Source organism: Scardinius erythrophthalmus (genome assembly GCF_964197995.2).
Source record: "Scardinius erythrophthalmus genome assembly, chromosome: 2".
Lineage (NCBI taxonomy): Eukaryota > Metazoa > Chordata > Actinopteri > Cypriniformes > Leuciscidae > Scardinius > Scardinius erythrophthalmus.
In genome coordinates, this window is record NC_138222.1 from 51,380,091 (window position 1) to 51,393,099 (window position 13,009).

The 13,009-nt window shown below is 34.9% G+C and overlaps 2 protein-coding genes across 2 annotated transcripts in view; both read left to right on the forward strand.

Moving 5' to 3' along the window:
* Window positions 1-415: 415 nt before the first annotated feature.
* clpxa (caseinolytic mitochondrial matrix peptidase chaperone subunit Xa) lies at window positions 416-11,355 on the forward strand. Its single transcript, XM_081359678.1, has 14 exons — window positions 416-854; window positions 1,481-1,632; window positions 1,783-1,900; window positions 2,408-2,562; window positions 2,678-2,840; window positions 3,437-3,478; window positions 4,842-5,018; window positions 5,131-5,295; window positions 5,387-5,475; window positions 5,834-5,998; window positions 7,301-7,603; window positions 8,724-8,816; window positions 8,934-9,040; window positions 10,210-11,355. Exons 1-14 carry the CDS (start codon window positions 800-802, stop codon window positions 10,298-10,300), a joined length of 1,875 nt encoding a protein of 624 aa, XP_081215804.1. The 5' UTR covers window positions 416-799; the 3' UTR covers window positions 10,301-11,355.
* Window positions 11,356-12,688: 1,333 nt separating this feature from the next.
* pdcd7 (programmed cell death 7) overlaps window positions 12,689-13,009 on the forward strand; it is a 4,791-nt gene continuing 4,470 nt past the window's right edge. Inside the window, exon 1 of the mRNA XM_081358953.1 lies at window positions 12,689-13,009. This exon is cut by the window's right edge and continues 738 nt beyond it. Coding sequence (XP_081215079.1) covers window positions 12,776-13,009 — 234 coding nt within the window. The 5' untranslated portion in view covers window positions 12,689-12,775.

Here is a 13,009-nt window from a genome sequence, read left to right on the forward strand (position 1 = left end):
ACGATCACACCAGCCAATCAGCGACTGCTAACTGCGCGCATGCGCATTGGAGAGCGCTATTAAAGAGATAGTTCAACCAAAAATAACAGAAAAAAAAATCTGTCATCTTTGATTCACTTTCGTGTTGTTTAAAACATAAAAAATAAACCTTTATCTGGTAATATTTAAATGCTATGTAGATTGGAAAGTTTAATTTATTTTTAGAAATTGTATTCATCTTGAATAAGATAATAGCAGGTGTGCAATCACACACGTACACGTTGTACTTTTCTCTGTATACTCTTTACAGTTGTTACAGGACAGTTATTTATGTATGTCCGTGGTGGGGAGTGTGTATTGCACCGGTGTGCAGTGTCGTAATTCAGTGTTACATATTGATTCGATTGATTCATCGATTCATTTGATTCACTGGTGACGCAATGTATTCATTGACTAGCGATTCGCTGACCCGTTTGTTTGAATCTTCGCAGATGGATTCACTGACACAAATGATTCTCTGTCAGAATGATTCAGTGATTCAAGAGTGTCATCAGTTATTTACTTGTATCACAGTGCCTAGTTCGACTGCAGTGTGTGTTTAGTTCAGCTGCATATAGCAGATTCCAAAATAACGCTTTTCGTATATATTAATATGTTTGATTGATTTTTATTTAATTCGCAATTTCTGTGTAAGTCATTTATTATTGTTGGGCCTATATTGAATGGCTTTCAGTGGGTTAGCTCTCAGCTAGCGCTAACCTCCCAGCGCTCCTCAAAATCAACCGATTCAGTTCGTCAAAAAACAAAACAACTCTGAAACATGTCGTGTACGTGTGCTTTAGCAGCGAGAAAACTCATAAATTCTGCTCATAAAGGTAAGAAGAAAGTCGTATTTTGAGAAATATTGATGTTTTTTTGTTTCTTAGCCTAACGTTAGTTAGTTTTGCTAGCGCTTCTGCTGGTGCGCGAACAATAAACAAACAAACCATAAATGGTGTTCAGTGACACACAAACATTTACATCCCCCCTCATATAGAAAAGTAGATTTAAATGCTTTATAAAGTAAAACAATAAAATAATAGACAGTTGTTGATAAGTGCATATATTGCTGTAACGTTAGCCTACATATGAGAATTGTCTTTAACCAGATTGTTTATTAAAGTGATCACCTACAATAGTGATTTAATTTTGGAATTGTTATGATGTTTAAGGTGTCATCATTTATTTGGCTATTAGTTTTGCCTGTTTGTTATTTAAAATGGCTTTCAAGATTCATAAAATGAAAAATTAATTCTCCTGACTCCTATAGTCATTATTTCAACATTATTTTAATGTTTGGATATTTGATTTCTGTTCTAGTAAAGTGTACATTTTGTTGCCAATTTCCTGTAGAGGCACTCTAGTCTAAACAGCATGATAATGATTTTGTAACTGGCGTCATGTAATTGTTATTTTGAGTGAATTTCCTCCTGAAGGTCTCATGTTTGTGTATGTGACACAGGAATATCCGGCTCCAGAGTCCAGTTCCTGTCACTGAGGCTCCCCGGAGCTCGTGAGGTTCGTCTGGCACGCCGTATCCCCGTCAGGTCATTCTCCGAGACTTCCGTGTACTTTGCTTCAAAAGATGGGATGAAAGATGGAGACGGTGGAAAGGTACGATGATAGATATACAGCGTTACTTGTCATACACTCCCTATTCTCTGACAAGAAGGGTTTAAGAAGGAAATAACAGCTTGCCAATGTAATTAAGTTCTGGAATTTGTTTTTTTATATATATATAAATATACTTGTCTTCCTTTTAAGAAATCTGTTGGTGAAGGAAGTGGAAAGAGATCCAGCTCAAATAATTCTGGCAAAGGAGGAAGTCAGCTGAGATGCCCTAAATGTGGAGATCCTTGCACACATGTAGAAACATTTGTTTGTGAGTACTTGATTTGTTTTCTATGAATTAATTTTCTATTACCACTTCATTTTTATTTGATTTTGTTCATTTTTTTTTGTTTGTCTGCTGTGTGTAATATGGGATTACTCAAGGTTATCACTTTTTTTTTTATTACTGACCTTGTTTCCAAAGAGTTATGGATTCCTTTGGCCTTGCATGTTTAAGTAGGCCAGGGTGTTAACTGAACTAACTCTTCAATGCTAAAAATAAATCACACACAAGTCGCTTTTTCATCTGCTGGTGCTTTAATTAGTAACAAGGTTTAAAAGTTGCTTAGTTAAAAGTAAAACATTGAGACATTTTAAATTGCGATTTAAGAAATTATTTCTTTTTTCCTTCCTTTCTTATTTTTATTAATGTTGTTATTGTTATTATTATTAAATAACAAAATTTCAGTTTCAATTAATCATGCAGCTCTAGTTAAAAGTGAGTAACAGTCATTATTTTAATAAAATTACACTAAGATGTCATTTCTCTTTTGTGTAGCATCAACTCGCTTTGTGAAATGTGAAAAATGCCACCACTTTTTCGTGGTGCTTTCCGAAACGGATTCTAAGAAGAGTTTGAGTAAAGACCCGGAATCCGCAGCAGAAGCTGTCAAGTTGGCTTTCCAACAGAAACCCCCTCCACCACCTAAAAAAGTTGGTTATTCTTTTTCCTTTGAGATTTTAAGGCTGTATAACACCCTGTGACATTGTTATCTAGCTAGTTGTCTCCGTCTTCATATACAATCTCTCTGTTTTTGTTTTCTGGCAGATCTATGCTTATCTGGATAAGTATGTTGTGGGTCAGGACCATGCTAAGAAGGTTCTGGCAGTGGCCGTTTACAACCATTATAAACGCATTTACAACAACATGCCCACAGGCTCCAGACAGCAGCAGGTGGAGGCGGAGAAACAGGCCTCCCTCACTCCTCGAGGTGTGTGTGTGTGTGTGTGTGTGTGTGTGTGTGTGTGTGTGTGCGTGTGTGTGTAAAACACACATAGAAGGTAGAAGCAGGTGGTTTTCACTAAACGGGTCTTATGTAAGATAATCACAGCCATTAGGAAATGAATCTGTTACAGGATAAAAATTAAATTCGTGTCCTCAAAAAGCCAGGTTTCACATTCACTCTGTCAGCTGAAAGCAAAATGAAGAAGTGACCCTTTGGGCAATAATATGAGCAATAGTAGGGATGATCGCTGCGACTTCTACTCTACATTAATTTCCTCTGAATATGCTGTTTTACCCAGAAATATGCCACGTTAGATAGATACGTTAAATTGGTTATGCAGTGTTTCAAATAACGGATATGACAGTTTGCCATTGTGTACCTTCTTGAATCTTCTAATCTTCTCTTTCTGAAGCCAAAATAACCTCCATTGTGATGTGTACTCTGTCCATTAGTATCTAATCCAACAGCAGCATTTTATGATATCTGTCATCTTTTGGCATTTGTACAATTCAGAAGCATTTTTGCAGCAGAGTTTACTTAATTGGTCAGGGATTTTTGTAACTGTCCTCCTTTCTCTGTAGAGCTAGAGCTAAGACGACGAGAGGACGAATACAGGTTTACAAGTAAGTGTATGTCAACATCCATAATCTTATTGTCCATACAATATGTCATTTAAACCATTTATTTTTCGAAACAAGTCTGTTTTATGTTGCTTCAGTTGCTTTGATTTATGTTGGGTGTTGTACAAATGCCAAAAAAAATCACTTAGTCAATTTTCTTCATTTCCTTTACCCTTTTTCATTGTTGAAATGTTATATCGTTGCATAATTACGTAAGTGGCAATGCATGTATCAGAAAGAATGCTGTCATGTTTTATGTTTGACTGCTGGTTCATGTGTCGCTTTTGTCAAATGCAGCTTTTAGAGGTTTTTGTCACATGAAATCCCTGTAGATCCTGTGATTAGAGCAGCTGTGCACACTAAGCAAATTGACCTTACCAGCTCACAGTGCATGATGCAACTAGTCTTTACTGAAGAAAAGAGTAAACATTTCAGTGCTGTTATAACTTAGTATTATTCATGTACTTATTTGCGATTTGCAAAACATTTATATTTAAAAAAAAAATTATTTTGTTTTAACATTTTCAGTTTTCATTTTAGATTGTTTTAATATTTTTTTGTTTTTGTCATTTTATTAGTCATTTTACTAATTTCTATTTCGCTCTTATGTATTTTTATTTCTTTTTTAGTTTTAGTCATTTTAATACTTTGACTTAAACTTATTTTATTTAAAAAAAATGTTTTAAGTTTGTCATGTTTGTCATGTTTTTATATTTGATTCTTTATATAGAAAGTATATATGCAAGTATATGTAAGTATAGCGTTTTGATTACAACTTTTTTTACCAAATGACTCGTGAAGACATGTTTGATACAAGTTGAAGCCGAATGGACGTCATGTGTGGCATGTTGTCAATTACCTAAAAATATTTTTTGGCCCCATCTCTCAGTTGGTCGATTATTGTGATTAAATTTGCCTTCTAATTTTGCCTGTGCAAATTTATATAAAATCTTAAATAATACACATCTTTGTATCAAAGTCTTTTCAAGTGGTTTAACAAAAATGTGAGCTTTGGATGCTTTGATTCAAACCCTCGTTGAATGTCTTAAACTATTGTAAGTGCATTACTGTAAACATGTATTTTGTAATTATGATAAGTGAGGTGTTGAAACTATTGTGGTAATTAACAGTGTGCCACTCAAAAAGTCAAAAACTTGATCTTTGAACCTGGAACATTCCTTTTAAAAATGTTATGTAAACTGGACTAAATTACATAAGAAATAAGAAAATAAACGTTCTTTAAGATGAGTTTTTCAAAGATACATAATCAAGATTCCAGAAACATTCATGCATGCACTAAGCTTAAAAAAATCATAATTTATGCATTTTTTGTTTTGTTTTTGCTGCTGTTGTTTAATTTGTCCAGAGCTGCTCCAGATCGCAGGGATCAGTCCTCATGGAAACGCTCTGGGTGCCTCCATGCAGCAGCAGTTGAACCAGCAGGCAGCTCCAGAGAAGAGAGGAGGAGAAGTGCTGGACTCCACACACGCCGACATCAAACTAGAGAAGAGCAACATAGTGCTGCTGGGCCCGACTGGCTCTGGTGAGACCGAAACACACTTTCAGTATTGTGTACGATATGATAGAAGCCTTAATTATTAAACGTTTTGAGTGTGGTAATATGGAAAAACTAGAAACCTTGAGTTGTGTGACAGGAAAAACACTTCTGGCTCAAACGCTGGCCAAATGCCTGGATGTTCCCTTTGCAATCTGTGACTGCACCACCCTCACCCAGGCGGGGTACGTGGGAGAGGACATAGAGTCAGTCATCGCAAAGCTTCTGCAGGACGCCAACTATGTGATCGAGAAAGCTCAGCAAGGTAACTTCCTGTGACATTTACCCACATGTATGAAATATTAAAAAATAATTTCTTCAATTAAAGTTCGATTTGGATGTTGAAATTGTTTCAGGTATCGTGTTCTTGGACGAAGTGGACAAGATTGGCAGCGTTCCCGGGATCCATCAGTTACGGGACGTGGGAGGAGAGGGAGTGCAGCAGGTTTGTGATTTAAAAATGAAGCAGATTCTCTGTCCTAGATCACGCACTTCAGATGTGTCACTGATATTCATCTAAACTTTGACCTAAATCACAAGAACGCTCACACGGCTGTTAAAGATTTACAGAAACACAGTCTGTTATTCTTAGAATCTCACTTCTGTATTTCTAGCGTGCTTATTTAATCACTAACAAAAACTTGTGATGTACTCATTTTTGCTAAATTTGCCAATCGTTTTGTATGACTACAGAAAACAGATTTTAGTCATACCTAAAATTTTTATGTCTTTACAGAAAGATAAAAAAACTAAACTGTGATAGTGTTTTTGTTGTGATGAATAACGTTACGTGGTTTTTGTAGGGTTTACTTAAGCTACTGGAAGGCACTATTGTTAATGTTCCTGAGAAGAACACAAGGAAGCTGAGAGGTGAAACTGTGCAAGTTGACACCACCAACATCCTGTTTGTAGCATCTGGAGCATTTAATGGACTTGACCGTATCATCAGCAGGAGGAAGAATGAGAAGGTAAGTTCTAAAAGAATGTTGACACAAAACAACAAAGCTTTATTCACAAAATGGTGAAAGACTAGCTTGGTTATCTTAAATTTCATATTTAATTTCCTTCAGCTAAATTATTCTAATAAATAAATCAATGGACTAACGACCTTTATGGTGCGTTCACACCAAACGCGAATAGAGCGTCTGGCGCGAGTGATTTCAATGTTAAGTCAATGCAAAGATGCATTTACGCGCATCTGGAGGTCCAGTTCGCACGAATGACGCGAATTGAGCGTCTGGCGCGTTCAAATTATTTTATTTGGTGATTTTTGTGCATTCACGCGCTTGACGCGAATTCGCGTCTGATGCCCGAGTTGAAAAATCTGAACTTTGGCGTCAGTTCGCACCGCGTTAACCAATCAGGAGCCTGCTTGCTGCTGTCACGTGGTGAAGTAAAAACAAAGTAAACCTTTTATCACATAAAAACTTGATTTCAATATATGAAACATACATATCTAATTATGTATGTTTTTATATTACATATTAAAACATACATAATTAGAAATTACATATCTAAATCCAGATTATATGAAACATTATTATTCTAATGTAAAGACAACCAATATACTTTAGTGTAGAAGAACATAGTACGTGTCTAAACAGTGTTGTGTGAGAAAAGAAAAAAAAAATCACAGGTTAATTACTTTTAGAGGCTGGCTCCATTTATCATCAATAAAAAAATATATGGCAGATTATGTGGGTGAGGGCGAGGGTGATCCTCGCTCCGATGCGGGACAACGGGTCATCAAACTGTGCGCGGGACCGGCAGAAGCACCGCTGATAGCGGCCGTCATCCAGGCGCAGCTCCTGGAGCAAATGGTGAAACTCGTCAAACTGGGTACGCCTCCGGTGGGTTTCGGTGGACCCAAGTACGGCGACGATGCCCCCTATTTCCAAAACAAATACAGAGCGGTAACTCTCTCGAGGAATGCTCGATCACTCATCATTTTGCAAACAGACAACCGCCTAGCACTTGCCCCGCCCACAAGAAGCGGATTTTTAGAAGTGTTTTTTTTTTTAGGATGGGGTTGTCAGGATTACATAAACTGCCATTTTAATGTTTTGGGCTTGCAAGAATTTCCTTTTTTAATTTTTAAGAAATTAAAACTTTTATTCAGAAAAGACTCATCAAATGTGACAGTGAAGGTTTTCAACCACTGTTTTAAATTGTAATAATATTTCACAGTATTACATGTTTTTACTGTATTTTTGATCAAGAAAATAATATATATATATGATGTGCCCATTGTCTTTATATTCCATATGTAGTACCTTGGGTTTGGAACACCGTCTAACATGGGGAAAGGTCGAAGGGCGGCAGCAGCGGCTGACCTGGCTAACACCACAGGTGGAGAGGTGGATGCAGTGGCCGAGATCGAGGAGAAAGACAGACTTCTGAAACACGTGGAGGCCAGAGACCTCATTGAATTCGGCATGATTCCTGAGTTTGTGGGCCGTCTTCCCGTTGTGGTTCCACTGCACAGTCTGGATGAGGAGACGCTTGTGCGCATCCTTACGGAGCCACGCAATGCTGTTGTGCCGCAGTATCAGGCTCTCTTCAGCATGGACAAGGTTGGTACCTAATATATATAACTAGAAGTGTCAATAGATAAAAAATTTTAATCACAACGAATCGCACCCTTTTTGTGCAATTAATCGCGATACTTACGCATACACGCCTAAGCATACTTAATTTATCTTGTATAATGCATTTATTTTGTCATCATTTGCTATATCCATCAAAGTAAACTCTCAGATTGAAGGATAATTCTCACAAAACTGGATTTTCTGCAAGCTTTTTGTAAATGTAGGTGTCTTTCCAAAAAAGGGCACATGGAGACTCCAAAAGAATATCTAATAACCAAATGATATCAGATATATACAAACGATATCAGTCTATATAATTCATACATTTATGCACACACATACAAAAATTACCAAACTAAACTTTTCAGAATTGAGTGTACACTGTAACAGCAAAGAGCTCGTTTACATGTCCACATGGAGATGCCAAAGAAAAAACCCCAAACCAACCGTCTTGACATGACTGCATTATATGCCTATTATAGTACATTCAGAATTACTAAACACAGCAACATACACATGACAGATAAAAACATTATCCTGAATGTGTGTGGAAACAATGTGAATGTACTGAAATGTGTGCGCATAAATACAATGTGTGATCAGTGTGATGAGAGCGCACATTATCCGCTTGACGTAAATTACGTTAATGATGCAATTCTGCATGTTTCAGTAATTTATTTGCGTTTAATTATTTTAACATGTTATGGGTTGAATTTGAATTGTATGCTGTGTAAATAGGAACTTCCCATTGACTTTAACTTAAGTGAATTAAAATTAAACCAGATAATTATATTATATATATATAATACATATATATATATATATATATATATATATATATATATATATATATATATATATATATATATATATATTTATGTGTGTGTATATATATATATATATATATATATATATATATATATATAAATATTATATTTATTTATTTATTCAATTTATTAATATAAGCAGATGTTTTATAGATAGTGCTACAAATTCAGTAAATATATAATACATAATGTAATATAATATGATAAAATGTGGCATAAATTAAAGAAAGTCATCACGTGTTTCTCTAAGGATGTGCTGTTTCTTTGTTTTATATTAGTGTGAACTCAACGTTTCGACTGATGCCCTTAGAGCGATCGCCAGATTAGCTCTGGAGCGTAAAACCGGAGCCCGTGGGCTTAGATCCATAATGGTAAGAGAATGCTGTTTTTGTTGCTTGTATTGTATTCAGTTTTCCGTTCCTCAAAGGCATGCTGGTATAATCACGTGTGCTCTTGTGATGTCATGAGCTGCCACTATTTCCCAACAGGAAAAACTTCTGCTTGATCCCATGTTTGAGGTGCCACATTCAGATATTGTGGCAGTGGAGGTGAACAAGGAAGTGGTTCAAGGAAAAGCACCAGCTCAGTACATAAGGTGAGCTCACATGGCCTAGTTTTTTTTGTTTTGTTTTTTGTTTTTGTGTCATCTTATCTGTCTACGATTAAGTACCTATTCTTACTCACCTGGAACTATGGACTGTTTTCAGGCCTGAAGTTATTCTTTTTTGTTCTGAGCAGGAGTGAGCCATTTTAAGATAAAAAATACAATTAAAAGACTAAAATAAAAATACCTTAAAATTGGTAACACTTGACAATAAGGTCTCATTCATTAATGTAATAACTAACATAAACTAACAGTGAGCAATATATTGTTTTACAAAATTTACGGATCTTTCTTATTGTTAGTTAATAAAAACACGTGTTCTTTGTTTGTTAGTTCATGGTGCATTAACTAATGTTCACAAAATACAACTTTTGGTTTTAAAAAATGTATTAGTAAATGATGAAATTAACTAAGGGTCATTCTAAGTTCATGTTAACAGATGAAACCTTTATTATAAAGTGTTACCAAAAAATTTAAGTATATTATGTATTTGAAGAATCTATTTTGAAGATGCCTTGATGTTTTATTTATTTATTTATTTATTTGAACTGTAATGGACATTGCAATTAAAAATATTTAAATATATATATATATATAAGTATACAATATTTGTAAATAATATATATACATTTTATTTTAATTATATTTACTGAATTAGTATAACTAACATTAACTAAGATTATTAAATGGTGTAGAAGTATTGTTCATTTTTAGTTCATGTCAACTACTGTAGTTAACAAATAAAACCTTAAAAATTAAAATATATCATGCATTTAAAGAATTTATTTTGAATCTATTTGAACTGTAATGCCTATTGCAATTAAACAATTTTACCAAAAACATTTTAAACAATATATATATTAATCCATACACATAATATAATGTAATTAAAATCAAGAAAATATTTTATCTACTCAGTATAATTTTCATTTTTTTTAATGCAAACAAGTAATGGTTCCTCATTTTGGGTTCATTAAATTACTTCCTGAACTGTCGTTAGATTTGTACATATTGAGAATCTATAAATACACTTGATAGCTCAGCTGTCCAAGTAAACTAACACACATTGCTGTCCTTTTGAATTTACATCCTAATTATTTTAATGGAACTTGGTAGTCATTTGAATTAGTCTCATTGACTCCTTTGCTCTCTCCACTCAGAGCTGCAGCTAAAGACTCCTCTGAGGAGGAGTATGACTCTGGAATCGAGGAGGAGAACTGGACAAGACAGGTTGATGCCGCCAAGAACTAAAAACTACAAACCCGGTTTAAAATCAAGACTGTTCTGTAGCTGATTGTTTGCCTCCTCCGTTGTCCTAAGGGTCCATTTCTCACTCTACGCTTGTGATGATTTGTTACTTTGGAAAATCATATTCTGTGAACTTATTCCATCTCTTGCCTCACTTTATGTAATAATGGCTCAGAGAAATAAGTTTAAAGTCTACCAAGTCTCTGGGAAGTCTCCCCTGAACCTATCCTCCTAAAGAGATGTGAAATATATGAATTTTATTTTATTTTATTTCATTTTAGTTTCTCTTTGCCCTGCTTGGAATAAAATGACACATTTGTGTCACACTGGTCATGTGCTTGTTATAGTTACCGTAGCAGATATTGATGTAAATCCTGACAACTTTCATAAAGTTTCCAATATGACCGTACATTTTTGTAGTTGAACCACAGGAATAATAATTAAAACCCCACCAGAATATGTATTTGATAAAGGTATGTTTAATCAAATTATGTCTCTGTATGAGCTAACTTTAAATTTGGCACACAATTTTTTTCCTTCACTCAGTGCTGTGGATTGAAGTGGGATTTTTAGATGTCCAGTTTGCTTTTACTCTCAAGCTGCTATTTGCGTTATATTAAGTGTCAAGAAAATCAGTAATTGGCTGGAACTTCAAGGACATGCCTATTGTCACCTGAACAATGTTTTGTCATAATTTCTGCTGTTATTCACAAAGTGGTCCAGCAATGGGTGTTTTATTTGTATCTGCCAGTTTGAAACAACTAAGTGACTCTGGTCTCTTTGAGAAGTTGCACATCAGTAAATGCAGTGGTTACACAGTGATTTAAGCTCTGTGCTGAATCCCAGTGGAAATCATTTGTAGTCTTTTCAAATGGATTTCTTTTTCTTTTGAATTTCATTGTTATAGAATATACTCGCATTAATGCAAAGTGGGAAGGGGTTACTTTTTACATAGAGAGAGTAGAAACCATGTATGTTTTTGATCCTCACCCGTCGAGTCAAAGGATATATGTACAAAAAAAATGTATGAATAAAATGTAAATATTATCACTGAACAATGCAGGTCTTCTGTTGTATTTCAATGAACACAACAATGAGCATTAGATAAAGACCAACAAAGAAACTAAATATGACATTGCATAATGGACAAACAAAATATGTACAGCATAGCATAAAATACATCATGAAATGTAGCATTAATTAAAGGCATAATTCACTCAAAATTTTAAAATCTGTAATTTTATTCACACTCATGTTTAAAACTAGCATCATTTTCTTCCATGGAACCATTTATTTTTCATTCATCATTTACTTTCACTGTATGGAAAGAAGACAAAGATGAATGATGATGGAGGCTGTCACTCAGCAAAACATCTTTTGTGTTTCACAGAAGAAAGACCTAAAAGTTTATAACAACATGAGTAAATGATGCCAGAATTTCTGTAGGTAAACTATTCATTTTAATACAAAACAATGAAATGTTACAGTTATGAATTAAATCGGCCAATACTATTTATTTATTGAACAAAGAGAGGGATATTATTGACAAAATGAAATATAAATACTAACAAATGTTTCAATGAATAGATAATTAGCTAAATAAGCTTTTCTTATATTGAATAGAGAAGAACAGAACAGAATTCAATAGGTAATGTTTTCTAAGAGCATCTTATGTTTATTAAGTCTGCATTTATTTGGTCAAAAAATACAGTACATTCATTTTGTGAAGTTTTATAGCAATTTATTTAATATAATTTAATATTCAAGAGGTGGAGAACAGCATCATTGTCTTCAGTGTCACATGATCCTCCAGAAATCATTCTAATGCTGATTTGCTGCTCAAGAAATATTTCATATTATGTTGAAAACAGTTGAGCTGCTTAAAGGAATAGTTCACTTAAAAATGACAATTCTGTCATCATTTACTCACCTTCAAGTTGTTTCAAACCTGTATGAATTTCTTTCTTCTGTTGAACACAAAATTCTGTCGGTTAATGGACCCCCTGTTCAGAATCACATTAAAGGAATAGTTCACTTCAAAATGAAAATACTGTCAGCACTGACTCAACCTCAAGTTGTTTCAAACCTGTATGAATGAATTTGTTTCTTCTGTTGAACACAAAAGAAGACATTTGGAAGAATGTCGGTTAATGGACTCCATTGACTTCCAGAGTAGAAAAAAAATACTATGGAAGTCAATGGAGTCCATCAACTGTCAGGTTACCGACATTCTTCAAAATATCTTCTTTTGTTAATATCTAATATCTACAAAATATCTAATTTATAATCAGATTATATCTTTTTTTCCGGTGTCCTAAATGTTCATTTCCATCCTGCTTTAATTTTGAAGGGGATTTTATTTTGAAGGCTTCTCGGCGGGAAGTTCTTTCTTCACAACTTCCGGTTATTAACTGCTCTCTCTCTCTCTCTGGACGTTCTTCACAACTGTGCGCTTTAACAAACACCTAGCATGAAATAATGGATAACTTTCAGCATTTCGGTTACATGGGCGCTCCTCCTCCTCCTCCCTTCAATGCTCCTGTGTTTACAGGCGGCGCGGGTTATGCAGGAGGACCACCACCACCGATGCCTCCTCCAGCTCCAGCGGGACACACATGGAACATGTATCAGCATCCAGCAGCACCAGTACAGACTCACTGGCCCCAGTTTCCACCTTTCGACCCGAGCAGACCACCTCCAGTCACCTTTGAG